The 14972-nt window shown below is 37.3% G+C and overlaps 3 protein-coding genes across 8 annotated transcripts; 2 read left to right on the top strand and 1 right to left on the bottom strand.

Moving 5' to 3' along the window:
• Window positions 1–1616: 1616 nt before the first annotated feature.
• LOC120016339 (ycf49-like protein) lies at window positions 1617–8124 on the bottom strand. 6 transcript variants are annotated; one of them, XM_038869073.1, is made up of 7 exons: window positions 7789–8124; window positions 6964–7042; window positions 5686–5754; window positions 5372–5481; window positions 5104–5183; window positions 2575–2671; window positions 1617–1977 (listed from the first exon to the last, which is right to left on the bottom strand). In XM_038869073.1, the coding sequence occupies exons 1-4, from the start codon at window positions 8058–8060 to the stop codon at window positions 5374–5376; spliced, it is 528 nt and encodes a 175-aa protein (XP_038725001.1). In that variant the 5' UTR covers window positions 8061–8124; the 3' UTR covers window positions 1617–1977; window positions 2575–2671; window positions 5104–5183; window positions 5372–5373. The 6 variants fall into 6 exon arrangements, with proteins under 6 accessions (XP_038725001.1, XP_038725000.1, XP_038724999.1 ...); XM_038869072.1 differs by lacking the exon at window positions 1617–1977 and having other exon boundaries at window positions 2318–2671; window positions 5104–5207; XM_038869071.1 differs by lacking the exon at window positions 1617–1977 and having other exon boundaries at window positions 2318–2671.
• On the top strand, window positions 2881–4109 carry LOC120016341 (protein LITTLE ZIPPER 2-like). Its single transcript, XM_038869077.1, has 2 exons — window positions 2881–3711; window positions 3865–4109. Exons 1-2 carry the CDS (start codon window positions 3608–3610, stop codon window positions 4079–4081), a joined length of 321 nt encoding a protein of 106 aa, XP_038725005.1. The 5' UTR covers window positions 2881–3607; the 3' UTR covers window positions 4082–4109.
• Window positions 8125–10506: 2382 nt separating the features above from the next.
• On the top strand, window positions 10507–13715 carry LOC120016113 (transmembrane protein 64-like). Its single transcript, XM_038868724.1, has 4 exons — window positions 10507–10996; window positions 11527–11763; window positions 11924–12141; window positions 13174–13715. The coding sequence occupies exons 1-4, from the start codon at window positions 10718–10720 to the stop codon at window positions 13355–13357; spliced, it is 918 nt and encodes a 305-aa protein (XP_038724652.1). The 5' UTR covers window positions 10507–10717; the 3' UTR covers window positions 13358–13715.
• Window positions 13716–14972: the final 1257 nt, after the last annotated feature.

Genomic DNA, 14972 nt, shown 5'->3' with positions numbered 1-14972 from the left:
CACGCCCCGCCGCTGTCCATCCGGCCGGGCCGGTTCGGTTCGTGCATGTGTGTGATGGGCCGGCACAATCCAGGTCTTTCCTTTCTTTTTGGACTACAGACCAATGGGCTTCAACCTGAAGCCTATTCCAAGTCTTTCCTTGTTTGGCCCACAGGCCAGCAGACTTCCAGCCCAACCCGGAAACTTGTCTCAGCCCAGCTTGTGGGGCTCAAACAGATAAACGAATAACAGATTAAAATTTTATATGTGTAGAACAAATAGATCAAATTATATCTGTTCAATTAATTATCTGTGTTTTGATTATTCTCAATTAATGTTGGAATTATCTGTGTAGATTAGCTTCCAATCCATTTTCGTTCCAATCCTTGATACCTCCCAAGTACTATAAATAGTATAAATAGAGGCCTCCATACCATTCACAAAACACACCTTCACAGCATTTACATTTGTTCTTAGAAAGAGTTGAGAGCTGTCGTTGTTGTTTCCTAAAGTTGTCTAGTGTGAAGCTTCCATTCCGTGCATAGCGTGGCCATTCTATCCTGGGAGACTGTCATCTGTATTCCTCGAAGCAAACTGACGATAGGGAGGCGATTTAGTCTTAAGGAGACAGAGACTACTCTGGGCTTAGCCTTTTACATTTAATCTCTTTTTCTGTTCCTCATTGGTAATGTATTATCCAATTGATCGGTAATATGGTAATGTTTTCTTCATATTGATTTCATTGTTACACGTTTCAATTCTTAATGTTCCATAAACACTCACTTATTTCACAACAGATATATTAAGGCAAGGCAAGTCAAGTTCATAATATTTAATGTTTTACATGGCACAACCAACACTCGGGGACTTATTTCATCATAGACAAAACTATTGCGGACAGCAAGTGCATGTATGATAAGATCACAGAAAAAATAAGATTGGTTGGCTGGGCAACACTTGAAGAACCACTACCAAATGCTGCAGTGCTTTTGATCAATACTCCAATTTCTCTCACTATCATACCACCAGACATTACTGCATTCTAATCTCAAATTAAGTGCACAAACTATAGCAGTTGTGAGCCCATAATTTGCTGACACTACCTTCCACAACATTATATTCATCATTTGTTTTTTCTTGTTAATCCAAAACTCTATTTCTTCTGACCCTAAGCAAAAAACCCTAATGGGGGCTACATAAGAAACCATTACAAGAACCCAACTCCCTCCATTCATAGGTAAACGCTTCTATAGGCTTTTTTAAATGTCAATTTGGTTGTATCTAATTATTACAAACCCCCCTCCACCTTGCAATACCACACATCCAAAATAGACAATATTTTCAATATATCATCATTGTATCTCGAGTACTAGTGTGTGTATATATATATATATATAGCAAACAAAATGGAGACAAATAGTACTGTTTCCATACTTATGCAGATGTATTTATCTACTGCATTTCCTCTACTGCCTTCATAATGTATTTGTTGACAGTATATAAGTGACCACATTTGTAATTTCAAAACTGCCATGATGCCATATAATGTGACAGAAATCATATTCATGATGAATGTGCACACCAAAAAATGAGCAATCGATTGCAGTTCCAGCACAAACAATAGTTGGATAAAAATATGTAAAATTAGTTCCTAGGGGGGGACCTGCAGCTATCATGCACAGCTATCACGATTAATCATGCATGCGAACAACGTCAAAAACCAGTGTACCATTTTTTGGGGCACTTGAAAGAATATGCAGGAGAATTTCATTTCTTTGTTGACTATTTCATTTCATCAACCTCACCATGGATTTTAGTAGCAGCAGTAGTAAAAGATGATATAATAAGAGAGGGCATGAGTGGTAGTAGTCTCCTACAAATGAATCTTCCTTCTCCATTCAAAATGGCATGATTAGGGTTAGACCTAAAGTGTGCAGACACTTCACGCTTGGTATTTATTTCATATGTATCTAGTACGCGTTTTTGCGTTGCTTATACCTGCATGCACATACAATGAAAGCTATTAACTTGCATTTCTAACTTATTAGTAGAGTCCAATCTGTTAGGGGAAGAAGGAAAAAGAACATAACAGGAAAAGGTAGGCAAACTCAGACCCTAGCACTCGCTAACTCCTTGCAACAATATGGTTTAAAATCAGTTACTTCAGTCAAATTTGTTTTTTCTTTTCAGATTTAGTGATCTATATACTTTTCACCAAACCAATTCAGTGAAAAACTCAATTGATTAGGACCTAGCAGTCTTGCAGCACCAAAAGTATGAATATTTAAGTGAGGACAAAATGCATCATAACCACGATTAAAAAAATTAATTAGACTCATTATGAAATAAGATTGATTGATCATCATAAATCTGAAGGGATAACAAGTAAAAATTGGACAAGAGGGTGAGTTGAATTCTATGCCCATGCATCATTTTAGGCCCTCAATTTAACATTTGACTCTTAGATATACGTGTTCAAACTAACTATAATGAGAAGAAAAAAGAAGTGCGTAGGGCTACAATAAAGATGCCAACCATTGCTTCTAAATGGCCACAAAGCTACTGTACACAGAGAGAGAGAGAGAGATGGATAACCTATCATTTCCCTTGCAATGCTCATACTCGAACAAATTAGTGATGCCATGAAACTGCTTGTAAGTAGCATAACCCTATCAATCAATGCTCCTCACCCCTGATCCACCATGAAGAAGATATATTATAAGGTTCAATCAGATGAATACAGTGCAACACTGTCCAAATTCCAATGATATTAAGGAAGCTGACACAACTTGATGAAACCAGCTTGCCCATGAAACAGATTGGTGAGTAATAGCAAAATCAAGACCAGTGAGATTAATAAAGTAATTCAGGGTAACATTTTTGCCCCAAGATCTCCTGTAAGACAGTCATAATCTATGAATCAACTGCTTGAATACTTGTGTCCATCATAACTCGTTATTTTATCATGTAATGTATCTCCCAGCCAGGGGCAAACAATTGAGGCACACAACTTAATTCTACGATGATGCATGCAATAATATGCCTGTGATCTTTAATAGTCACTTAGGAGTTGGCGTGACATGGGTACCATCAAGTTTTCCTTGAATCTCTCCACGTGGATGCTAATAAACACCCTGAAAATGTACTTAGGTGATGATAAACCTAGAACGTTGCTTGTTTTCTATATGTTATTTTAATGCTTAATTATGTTGTCCCTTCTAAAATGAATTACAAGTTAACTAAGTGGGAGATAAATGGCAAGCATAGAACATTCCACCTTTTTAGGCTTTTTCTTAATTTTCGATGCTCATCAGCTTGCTTCTGTCTTGGCAATAACAAGTCTACCTTCCATCATTACCAAAGAAGAGGATTATCTCTCTCTCTCTCTCTCTCTCTCTCAAGTGCCAGGCGACCAGCTCCAATAGATGGATTTATACATTGATAACACAAACAAAAGAAGAGGAATCTCGCTCTCTCTCTCTCTCTCTCAAGTGCAAGGCGACCAGCTCCAATAGATGGATTTATACATTGATAACACAAAAACCCACTTATATTTATAGGAGCTAATGTTCCGCTAAATTCATCTCAATAGCCGAACCTCTAAGAAGCAATCCACAGAAAACAAAAGATGTGCAATACCACAGCAGACAAGTTCCCATCTCCTTCCATCCATTCTTCAGAGAGGAAGCAAGGATCTAAGAAGCCTAAAATTCAAGTATGCAGGCTTACCAGGTATATTAGCAATAGGATCCAGCATCTAAATGACCACTTTTTATTTTTTTTGAGATAACCAAAAAAACTTTCCTTTTAATTCGATGTTTCTAGTTTATTATATTTGTACGTATTAGGAAAGGTTCTAATGCATTTGAGTCTTAAATTTTGCAGGCGAAGGTGTGAAGAGAACGCAGGGAAAGATATTAAACTGACAAACTTGAAGCTGTACCTGGAGAACAAAATCATCATTGAAGAGAATGAGAAGCTCAGGAAGAAAGCTAGTCTTCTTCAACAAGAAAACTTAGCATTGATTTCGGAATTAGAAAAGAAGTTTCCTCGTACATATTGCTTCTCTGCCGCACTTGTAATCCTCCCAAAAGAATGCTGATAACGTATATGAACTCCCATGACTTCCCTTTATATCTATTCCTCTCATCTTTTAGCATCTTTTTTTTCCAAAATATTTTGTTGCTTGAAACATAATAAGAAGTGGATTGGTCTGGGATTATAAAAGCAATGAAAAAAGATGAAAGGCCAAGCATCAATTATGTCTCAACAATTTTTGTAATTCGTTGTTCAGTTCGGAAGAATAAAAACAGAACAACGAAGAACACCATAAGAAGATACAGTTTGGTTTTAGGTTGAGGGGGCCCTTTATGTAGTCATTTCTTTTATTATTATAGAACTTCCAAACAAAATCTTGAGTTTATTACTATTTTATATCGAAAACTGATCTATTACAAGTGACAGTGAAGAGGAAAGTTACCCACTTGCAATAAGTTTTTTCTCTTTTTGATAAGTCATGTTTTATTATTAGTGTGAGAAGGGACTTGAGCCTAGAGGAGTAGGTTACTACTTACTACTAGTCCAAGCGCAATGCTTATGGGATCGGAAATAGAGAGTTGTATTTTCATATAAGATACTCTGGTAGTTTGGAGTTGAGGATTGGAAGAAGAAAATTTCAGGTTCATATCTTGTATATCCCTTAGACATGAAAGTTGACGATTATGGGATGGGAAAGACTAGTCTCCCCTAGATAAAACTATGTACCCTGTAAGCATCAGGACTCACAAAAGCATGTATACAATTGATTTTGAGTAGTACATGCATACAAGTACTTTTCAAAACATAAGATCATATATGTAAGTATAAGATACATGATTTTATTATTCCTGTTATAAAATGCATCTGTAGGTTGCTTTGTAAGGACACGAGTCCCTGAAAAAAAAAAAGACAATGAAGAAGCGCAAGGATCCTATAGAGTATACTATTCCTCAATCCTCTCAAAAATGATCTCCTATGCTGTACTTGTCAAACGCAAAATCTTTTTCCATTGATACAGCTTTATATTAAAAAAAACTTTTTTTAACCTTCAAAGCATTACAAAAAAAGCACAAGACAGAAAAATACCTTGTTTATACAAAGAATAATCCAGTCTTGAAATCCATTTACTTCATAATGTGGAAGCTTCCACATGCAGTGTCCAGCACCTGAAGGTGGGGAGGTATATTCATCTGGAGAGAAAAATAAAGGAAACAACAATAGTCATTTGGACATTTTTAAAGCAGTGGTCCGATTACAGCTTTATCAAAGAGAGCAGTATTAACTGTCTGACTGAAAATTTTATGTAAAAGTATATTCATCCTGCCATATACAACCACATGGAAAGAAAAGAAACCTTCAAAGATTCTTGGATCGTCCTTCTGATGCCTTATATATACGAAAAGCAGCGAAACACATTGTGGCATTGCCTATCACTGTTAATGCAGCCTGAAGAGCCACCAATACCTACACATACATAGGCATACAACGTAGTCATTAAAGATAAGAACTCCTTTGGAATGAAATTCCAGAGCAGAAAGAATTCAAAACAATCCAAAAAAGCATAATCTGCACTCATTGACTTCTGATGCATAAGTAAAATATGCACTATTCAGAATATGACTAACTACCAAGTGCCATTCTTTTGAAAGATGATACCATCTTTCTCACCTCAAGGCTTTCAGAATTATAAAAGAAATGCCATGTGCATGCACAGAATGCTCCCCCAAGCAGAGGTACCTATATCAATAAATCAGCTTAAGATTAAAACAATATATGAAGAAGAGAATAATGACTAAATAAAAAAGTTATCAGCTAAAAAAAAGCTTGTTGATCAACACAAAACAGCCACACATGCACCACAAAAATTTTTGGAACCAAGCTGATAACTTTTTGGACAAGTATTTAATCGAGCATCTAGATGACAACGATGAAAAAAATTGAATGGCTCATTATCAATTAGTTTGGGCATACACAAACCAAAACGATTTCACATCTAAATTAAGGGTTAAACTAAAACATGATGATTCAAACTTCTTCAACTTCAAGGAAAGGAAAATCCACATATAGACTTACTGCTCACTGTTATAAACTTAAAATACAAGAGTGCTAAGGTGACAGGGTCCACATAAATAGTTAATAACTTGTATACCTTCATCCAAGTCCTCAACAGTTCCACTGTTACATATGCTCTTGGGTTCAAATTAACATTCTTACCATTTTTCAACTTTCAAGAGTCTTTTGTTGGAAGGTAACAGGTGCATGATCCTTTTGATTTTTTTTTTATATATGTCAACAGAAGAAATTTAAAAAAAATAAAATAAAGTAAAACTCTTCTTAACTGGATCAGTGTAGCAAGGAATCAAATCAAAATCAAGGGAAGAACATAATGGAATATGTGTATGAGTTGTGTTGAAAACAATAAGTCATTGGTGAAGGTGAGCCTAAAAGTAACTAATTAGAGAAAAAAAGCCCATGAGAAGAACCTTAGAAATAGAAAAGAAAAGAAAACTTAGAAAGCCATCTAGATGCCCTTATGTAACTACAATCAATCAAATGAGTTTAGAATACCAATAAAGGAGGGAACTTGTACACAGACCATAACTCAACCCTAGATATACACTCACAAACACATTTATAGATATAAACAAACACACTTTTACCTTAAACAAGAAGTCAATGGAACCTTACAAGTTCTAATATTAATACATAATTAAGTTACCATAGTGTTATTTTTCGCATGCCTTTTTAAAAAAAAAAGTCGGCAAAACGTAGCCAAGTAAATTCAAGAAAATAACATTGCACTGGATTAGAAGATCACACATAGCAAGCATCAATATAATCCAATATGATGAATTTTATTTATCAGAAACAACACCATCCTAAATAACTACAACAATCTCTAGCCAAATAACAAATCAAGTTTGCAACAGTGAGACTATAACTCACCATGCCCCAAGAAAGTCCCTTCCAAGATTCAAACTCAGATTTCTCCCCATATTGCCACACCAGGGCCATTGCCGCAATCCTTTTAAACAGAATATCTATCATCAAAATGTTATCTATAGCAAGAAGAGTAGGCAAGTCGCATCAAAAAACAATATTATCACAAAAAATAGGAAGCTTAATATCACAACTGAGCAAATTAATGGAAGAAACTTATATTTTTTTCCACTCCCATTATTCCCATAATTGGCAATCTCTCCTAAGGCTACAAATTTACTCGACAAGACAAATCGTAGATGAGAAAGCACTATATGTTTATAATATGGAGGATAACCCACACGATAGTTCATTTTTTCTCCTCATTTATCTCAGCTACCAAATGGGAGTTGAAGAAGGAGGGAGTTATTTATTAAGTTCAACAATTCAATGCGAAGCACAATAGTTGAAGAGAAACAGAATAAACGGTTGAGTTTTCCGCTATTATTTGGAAAACGAAGGTTTAGACGCAAAACTAAATCTAGAAAGTTTAATATCAAATACTGGAATTACAGCACCATCAAAATTTCCAAAAGACTCAGTAAATCCATTACAACAAGAGGAATAATGTAATACAGCTAGACAGCAAACCCTAATCGATTTTTGACATCACATCACAACCAGAAGTTTGTGATGTGAAACAATAAACAAAATAAATAGCCAAAAAACTATACGAAAATATCTGAGATGACAATGACAACAACACAGTAACTGATACTAGCAAACTAATTACATGACACATGCGCCATTCCAAAAACATATAAACAACATTAGAAGAAAACGAATTCTCACCACTCAGCAACACTGGATACATGTATAGCCCAAGTGGGCAGAGACAACGCATTGGCGGGCTCACTGAGTTGATCCAGCGAAGGTAAACCAGCAGCTGAGGCGTTTCCAACGAAAACCACAGCCAAACCCGCACCAAGAAGACCCGCAACCGGTTTTAGATCCCGAATAGTACCTACACAAGAATTGGCATGCTTTCGGTTCTCGACTCCAATTTTAGAAGCAGAGAAGCGGGGCCTTGTAGCGCACAATAAGGTTGTGGCAATGGTTGCCATGGTTGTCCGGGGTTTCAATTTTGGTCAGGATGAGGGGGCGGGTAATTTGAGTATGAGAGCTTCTTTGACATTCGCAATGTCAGATAAGGCGTGTTAGCCTTTTAGGGGTAAGTTCGTAATTAACATTCAAAAGGCCAGTTGTCATACCTGATATGGGCCTTGGACCTAGCCCTTGGGTCGGGCCTCCAGGTGGGCTGCAGTCTTGCAAAATGGGCCATGTTCCTACGCATAAATACTGAGCCATAAAGAGTATATTGGGAGTATTGTGGGTCTGAAGATGTTCCTTGAAGTTGAAGGAACTCAACCATCAACTAAAAGGATGCAGTACGACTTGTCACTTGTGGGTCTTGTGCGCAAACAGAGAATAATCTGATAAGGATGTTAAATTACACGGAAAATGATTATCATTAATTCACGATTAATGAAAACAACAAGACATAGATATAATAGATAAGACCCATATGAGACCTAAAATGAACGAAACAAACAATAAGTATTGTACTCACAAATCCATGATTCAACAATGGAAGAAAATCCAATAGTACTTTACCTACACTTTTTTTATGAATGATTATTGATTCTAAATAGTAATTATTCTTTAGCGTGCATTATATATAGTATTTGAACCTCTCTGAGACCAATTCATATGAATTCGAAAGGTTCTCAGTTCGATTTCCATTGGAATCAAATCCTTTGTGACCACTTCGAGTTTTGACCCAACTTTATCATGTTCTTAAGTGATAACTTATATGCACACGAACTTATAAATAAAAATATTTTACCTTCATTATCTTTCTTTCTCTTAAATCCCTAAATCCAAACACATTTTTACAATCTTACTTACATTAATTAGGCCAAAATCATAGCTGTAATCAATTAAGCTTGCTTCATTATGTGGGGTCATCATTTGACACGTGTATTTCCTTTATTGGACAGCAGTACAACTTTCCCCAACGGTTTAATTATCGAATGATTAAAGGGTTAATTGTACTTTTCTTCACCGAAAGATAATGATTGTTCACTTTTAGCATCCAAAGATTTTTTGTTACAAAGTCATCACTCATTTTTACAAAATGACACTTTTTACGTAATCAGGCAGAATTGCTACTGAATCGGTCAGGAATCTTGCTTATGTGGCATTTTGTCAGTAAATTATGGTCAACAAATGCTTATGTGGCAGGAAAACTACTCACTTTGATATTTGGTTTTCTTAAAATAATTAATAAATAAATGAGATGTCATTTCTCTGTCTAAAACTTCTTTAAAAAAATTAATAAATAAATTACAGCCATGTGTGCGATAAGAGAGAGTGGTGTTGGCCGGTATCATCATCGTCCAGCCTCAAATGCCCATTCCTCTTTGTTATGATATGCCCAACCTCTTCAATCTTCTCTGCAATCCAACCCAAACCCAACCTCTTTCGTCGTCAGCTCTCTGTTATTGACAAGAACAAATTGAACTATACCCCAAGGGGCCATATGTCCCCAAAGGTGACAAAATAAATAAATCTAGATCCGCCTAAGAGAGACAAAGAGAGGAGATCTTTGATGATTTTGCCAGGATCATGCATCACACTCGAGCGGTCTCCACGGCAACGTCTTGCCTCCACTGTGACGGTATAGTAATGGTGGATTTGGGGACTTCGGGAGAAGCCATAGGAGGTTCGAAAATGAAGCTCCTCTTCCGAGATGACTGTTGCTGGTGAAGAAAAACATCAACTACATCAAGATATTGACCCAAATTTCACCTGATTTGTGGCATCGTTACCCCTAATTTCACTTGATTGGGGTCTGGTGGTAGAGAGAGTTAGGTTTTAGAGAGAGAGACATGAGACTATGACAGAGGAGAGGTAGAGTTGCAGAGTTTTTTTTTTTAAAAATTAACTCAGTTTTTATTAACGTCACATGCCAAATAAGCATTTTTGACCAATAATTGTAGATTTAAATGCCACATCAGCAGGTATCTTGACCGGAATAGTGTTTAATCTGCCCGTATGATCGAAATGTCTCATATTGAATAAATAGGTGATGACTTTGTAACAACAAATCTTTGAGTGCTAAAAATGAACAACCCGTATCTTTCGTTGATGAAAAGTATAATTAACCCAATGATTAAAATTCCCCGAGAAGCTTCCATGTCAATGCTGTGTGTCGGCACTTAGCAGCGTTAGCGCACACAAAACGTTCGAGCAGCGATTAAATAGCGAGTCAACCCGCAATTAGTAACTCGGGGACAACTCAGAGACCTTTGAGGTTTGTTCCTAACGTGTCGGTGAGGCAACAACCAAAACCCAACCACGCGACGCGACGCTCCAGCCACCTCACCAACCAACAGATGTTTAACACCTGTCCCTCAGAGCGACCTCCACACGCCACGTATAAACTGCACCGTAACGGAGAAACGATCCCAAAAAAGTAATAAAAATAAATTAAATGTTTAAAACTATAGAATTCGCAAACGCCGATGGTACAACAGTCAATGCTTGCTTTGCTTTGCTTTCATTCATTGCTTTCTCAGTTTCTCTTCGCTTTACTCCGAATCTGTGTCCCCTGAAAACATTTTTTTTTGTAGTGCATGCTTTCTCATCATTTTCTCAGCTTCCAAACGGGAAATTAGGGTTTGGGCTGCTTTGGGCTTTTTTTGCGTTCTTCGGCCCGATGACTTATATGGTGGACGATAATAGCGACGGTGAGTTAGTACCTGAGCTGACGCTGAGAATGGAGGGAGATGATACAAGGAATGGGGACTATTTGAAATTGAGGGGAGGGAGCGAAGTGGAAGAGGGGGTTTGTGTTAATGAGGTCGGGGAGCGGTCTTCTGGTTCCAAATGGACGGGTTTCCTTTGGTATTGGCTGAAATTGGTTTTCTTGTTCGCGAGTTTGGCGGTTTTGGCTGGTGTTTTCCTCAAATGGGTCGGGCCCTATTTCATGGACAAGGTTCGTTTTTGCATGAATGGGGTAGTTCTCGCTGAATGAATTTCATTGAATTGTCATGTGATTTGGCATGACAGTGAATATTTTGTTAAATTAAAGGACTGATTTTCCTGCGAGTTTATATGTTCTTTTGGGGCTTTGGCATGTTTATGGATTGCCAGGGTTTCTATGTTGTTATGTGCATATCTTTTCAAGGTTTCCGATATTTTTCTCGTGGCACGTGAATATGTATAGATTTTTGTCATGAAATTTGATTATATTGTTACATTACTGCCCCCTTTGATATCTGGGTTGAATGTTGTGTCTTTATGTGGGTGAAGTTATTTGTTAATTCCCTTTCTTCCTGACATGTAATGGGAACCTGGGCAGGACATTTATAGTCTTCCCGTACAATCACGATCATCCTCAATACAAACTGCCTGCTGTTCAGGACTTTGCTTTGAATTTCCGAACATACTATTGGATTAATATTGCCTTTGGCAGGATTTTTTATTTGGGATCTAGCTGACTGAATAGTGATTTACAATTTGCAGGATGTCATCCCAATCATAAATTGGGAGAGAAAAACATTCTGTGCTCCAGTGTTGGCGGTTCTGGTCTTTGGCTCTATTGCACTATTCCCCACCCTACTTTTACCATCTTCACCTTCTATGTGGGTGGCTGGTATGACATTTGGTTATGGCTTTGGATTTCTGCTAATTATAACAGGGGCTGCTGTAGGCGTGTCACTTCCATATTTTATTGGCTCTCTCTTTCTTCATAAACTTCAAGTTCGTACTGAATACCATTGTGCTATATTTACATCAATGCCTAATGGGATCCCTCCTCCCCCATCCTTTTCTGCCCCCGCTTCCTCCTCCTTCTCCTCTCTCCTGATCTTAATACTGCTTTCTTTGTGTACTATAGCATTTTGCTTTTATTTTTATGCAGGGGTGGTTAGAGAAATATCCGAAGAGAGCTGCAATTTTAAGAGCAGCTGGTGAAGGAAATTGGTTCAATCAGTTTCGTGCAGTAACGTTAATCAGGATTTCTCCATTTCCATATATCATTTATAATTATTGCGCCGTGGCAACAAATGTGAAGTATGGCCCATATATCTTGGGGTCCTTGGTGGGAATGGTACCGGAAATATTTCTCGCCATGTATACGTATGGACTCTTTTTGCTCACCAACTCCCTCTCCTGTGCATTTTTCTTGTATTCATTAAATAACAATTAAGTGTGTATTTTTATTCCATTGTATATGCCTGCACTTCTATCCATGTATACAGTACATAAACTTAACTTGTCATTGCGTGTATGCATGTCTGAAAAATTGATGGTCTTTGTTTGTGTTGCTTAAATTTTTTGGGTTTTGCAGGTTTTGAGTTCCAACATCAAACCAATTAATGAGAAGTTAAAGTTCAGCCAAAATGGATAACAAAAAATTTGAGTGTTGTAGGGCTCACAACAGCCTAAAAATAAAGTCTTTGTAAGGATTGTAGGGAAATAATAAAGGTGACCTTCATTTTCTCACATATCATGACTTCCTGGTTTGTTTCCAGAACTTTTGAAAGGGAATTTCTGGGAAGAAAGTCTGACTAATTAAAATGTCCATGGAGATGTACTCCATGCACAATCCATATCTGCCGTATTCTCCACATGATATATTTTTATTATTAAATTACACCAGATATTGTGGAATGCATCGGTTGGTCTTTTTTATTCTTCAATTTCTTGTATGCTTGAAGGTTCTGTATTATATAGATTTTGAAGGTCTGGAGATATTATCATTATCGTTCTTGGACCCCTCATGTTTGCAAAGGGAGGGATTAAAGGAAAATCTCCAATACCCCTTGTTTTTCTGAAGGAGAAAATTTGAGGGCGTAGTTGCTAGCTCAATCATCTATTTTCGTGGTTTCTGAATTTGCTAAAAGGTCTGCAGGGTAGTGAGCTCTTTTTTGTGAAGAGAGGGGACAGGTTCATTAATAGCCTCCTTCACCCTTCTAAGCCATTCAACTGCTGAGCTGTCAAATTTGGCTGAAAATACTATCCCATTTTATTCTTGTCTCTCATCAGGTTTTGCATGTTGGTTGTACCATAATGTAGCGTCTTGGCCATGGATTAGTTAATATGGTTCCCAGATTATGCATTTATCTTCGACTCCATCCTGATCTCATGATTGTCTCGTTTATATTGCAGTGGGATACTCATATGGACTCTGGCAGATGCTTCACACGATCAGCACTCCCTTTCAGCAATACAAATCATGCTCAACATTTTTGGGTTCTTAGCAACTGTGGCAACCACTATCATCATCACAGCCTACGCGAAAAGGAAGCTAAAGGAATTGCAGCATGACGATGATGAATTACTACTGCAGTAGGCTTCTGGTAGGTGTTACGATGAAAGCATTAGCCCACATGCCAGGTTGATTACAAGCAATGGGCAGGTGGATGAGGTTTTATTGTTCTCTTCCTCTTCCATGAAACTGACTATATGACACAGCGGCATACATAATGCCCTCACGTACATTGTGGAAGGAGGATAGGGAAAGCGCTAACTGACCAACATTGACTTTCAAGGGTTTCTCATTTTATTATTTTTAACTTTTTTCCCTTGAAAGCTTTTTTCAAAGCTCTCCTTGTACTCCTCTCAACTGTCATTTGTACATAATTGAAAGGTGAAACTGAACTTAATCAGAATTCTTGATTCTATATCAATACAGAAAATGTTTTCTCTCCTTTTCCGGGTAAAGAAAGTGAGAGATGCAGTGGTGGAGCCAGACTTGGCTCGGTCCTGGCCAGTAATTTATTGGCCCGGACTGGCGCCTACCCAGTATAACATCAGGGACTCATTAATGCCTTGCGGAAAGCCGGAAACAATGGAGGCCAGGGCACTAATAATGAAATTCAGTTGTATGAGAGTCCCTTGAATAGTGCCTTCATGTTCAAAAAACGCAGATCTATTACCTTTTAGTCAAATAAAGTGATGGACATTGGCCTGCTCTTCAGCTGTTAGTATTTAAAGCTTATTCATAGTTTGTTCCAAGTTAAGGCCCAAACTCAAAAGACCAACTGTGTGAATCCAATGCGCAAGGCTTTTAACTTTATGGAAGACGATGACTAGGGAATCCAATGTGGATCCAGTACAATAATAAGTACCTTGTGCCTGCTTCTCATCCTTTTGAAGCCCTGATAAATGCTAGTACAAAACAAGGCATTCCACAAAAATATGCTACAAAACACACAAATGGGCCTGCTTGATGGTCTACTTTCCTTTCTTTAAAAGGCACTTGATGGTCTACTTTCATTTATACAAGCCTCCCTATCAAGACAACTGTTATCTCTTTCTTTCCTTTTAGGACTTAGGAGACTTGGATTTCATGTGTTGGTACGATTGAGACCAAAAAAATTTCGCATTAAAGATTGCCACTTTCTTGCAAAACGAAAGAAACACATCATGGTTTAAAATCATAACTGAAATTTGATAAAAAAATAATTGTGTAATTAGATCCAATGTTAAAATATATTTGATTGGAGTATCTCACGTATAACACTGGCTTATCAATTAAAGGTGGCTCGATTGATAATCAACGATTAGTTAATATGTTGGTTAACCGTATTCTGAAACACGGAAAAAAATCGTTGGCTTATCAAATTCTCTATCGAGCCATGACAAAGATTTGACGAAAAACAGAAACAAATCCACTATTTGTTTCATGTCAAGCAATACGTGGAGTAACTCCCGATATAGTAGTAAAAGCAAGATGTGTAGGCGGATCGACTCATCAAGTTCCTATTTCATGAGTCATACATATGTTTATCTAAATTTTGATTCCAACTATAAACATATTTCTTTTAGTATTAAAAATATATATATAGCAGTGGCTTGGATTTCAATTTCCTCTTTTTACCCTCGTATCGTATGTTCCCCAATCCCCACACATTTGAATTTGAAGAGGCGGGCCCCTACATTACGACCTGACACAAAATCGAACC

Source organism: Tripterygium wilfordii, chromosome 15 (genome assembly GCF_013401445.1).
Source record: "Tripterygium wilfordii isolate XIE 37 chromosome 15, ASM1340144v1, whole genome shotgun sequence".
NCBI lineage: Eukaryota > Viridiplantae > Streptophyta > Magnoliopsida > Celastrales > Celastraceae > Tripterygium > Tripterygium wilfordii.
This window is presented reverse-complemented; position numbering and strand designations above follow the sequence as displayed.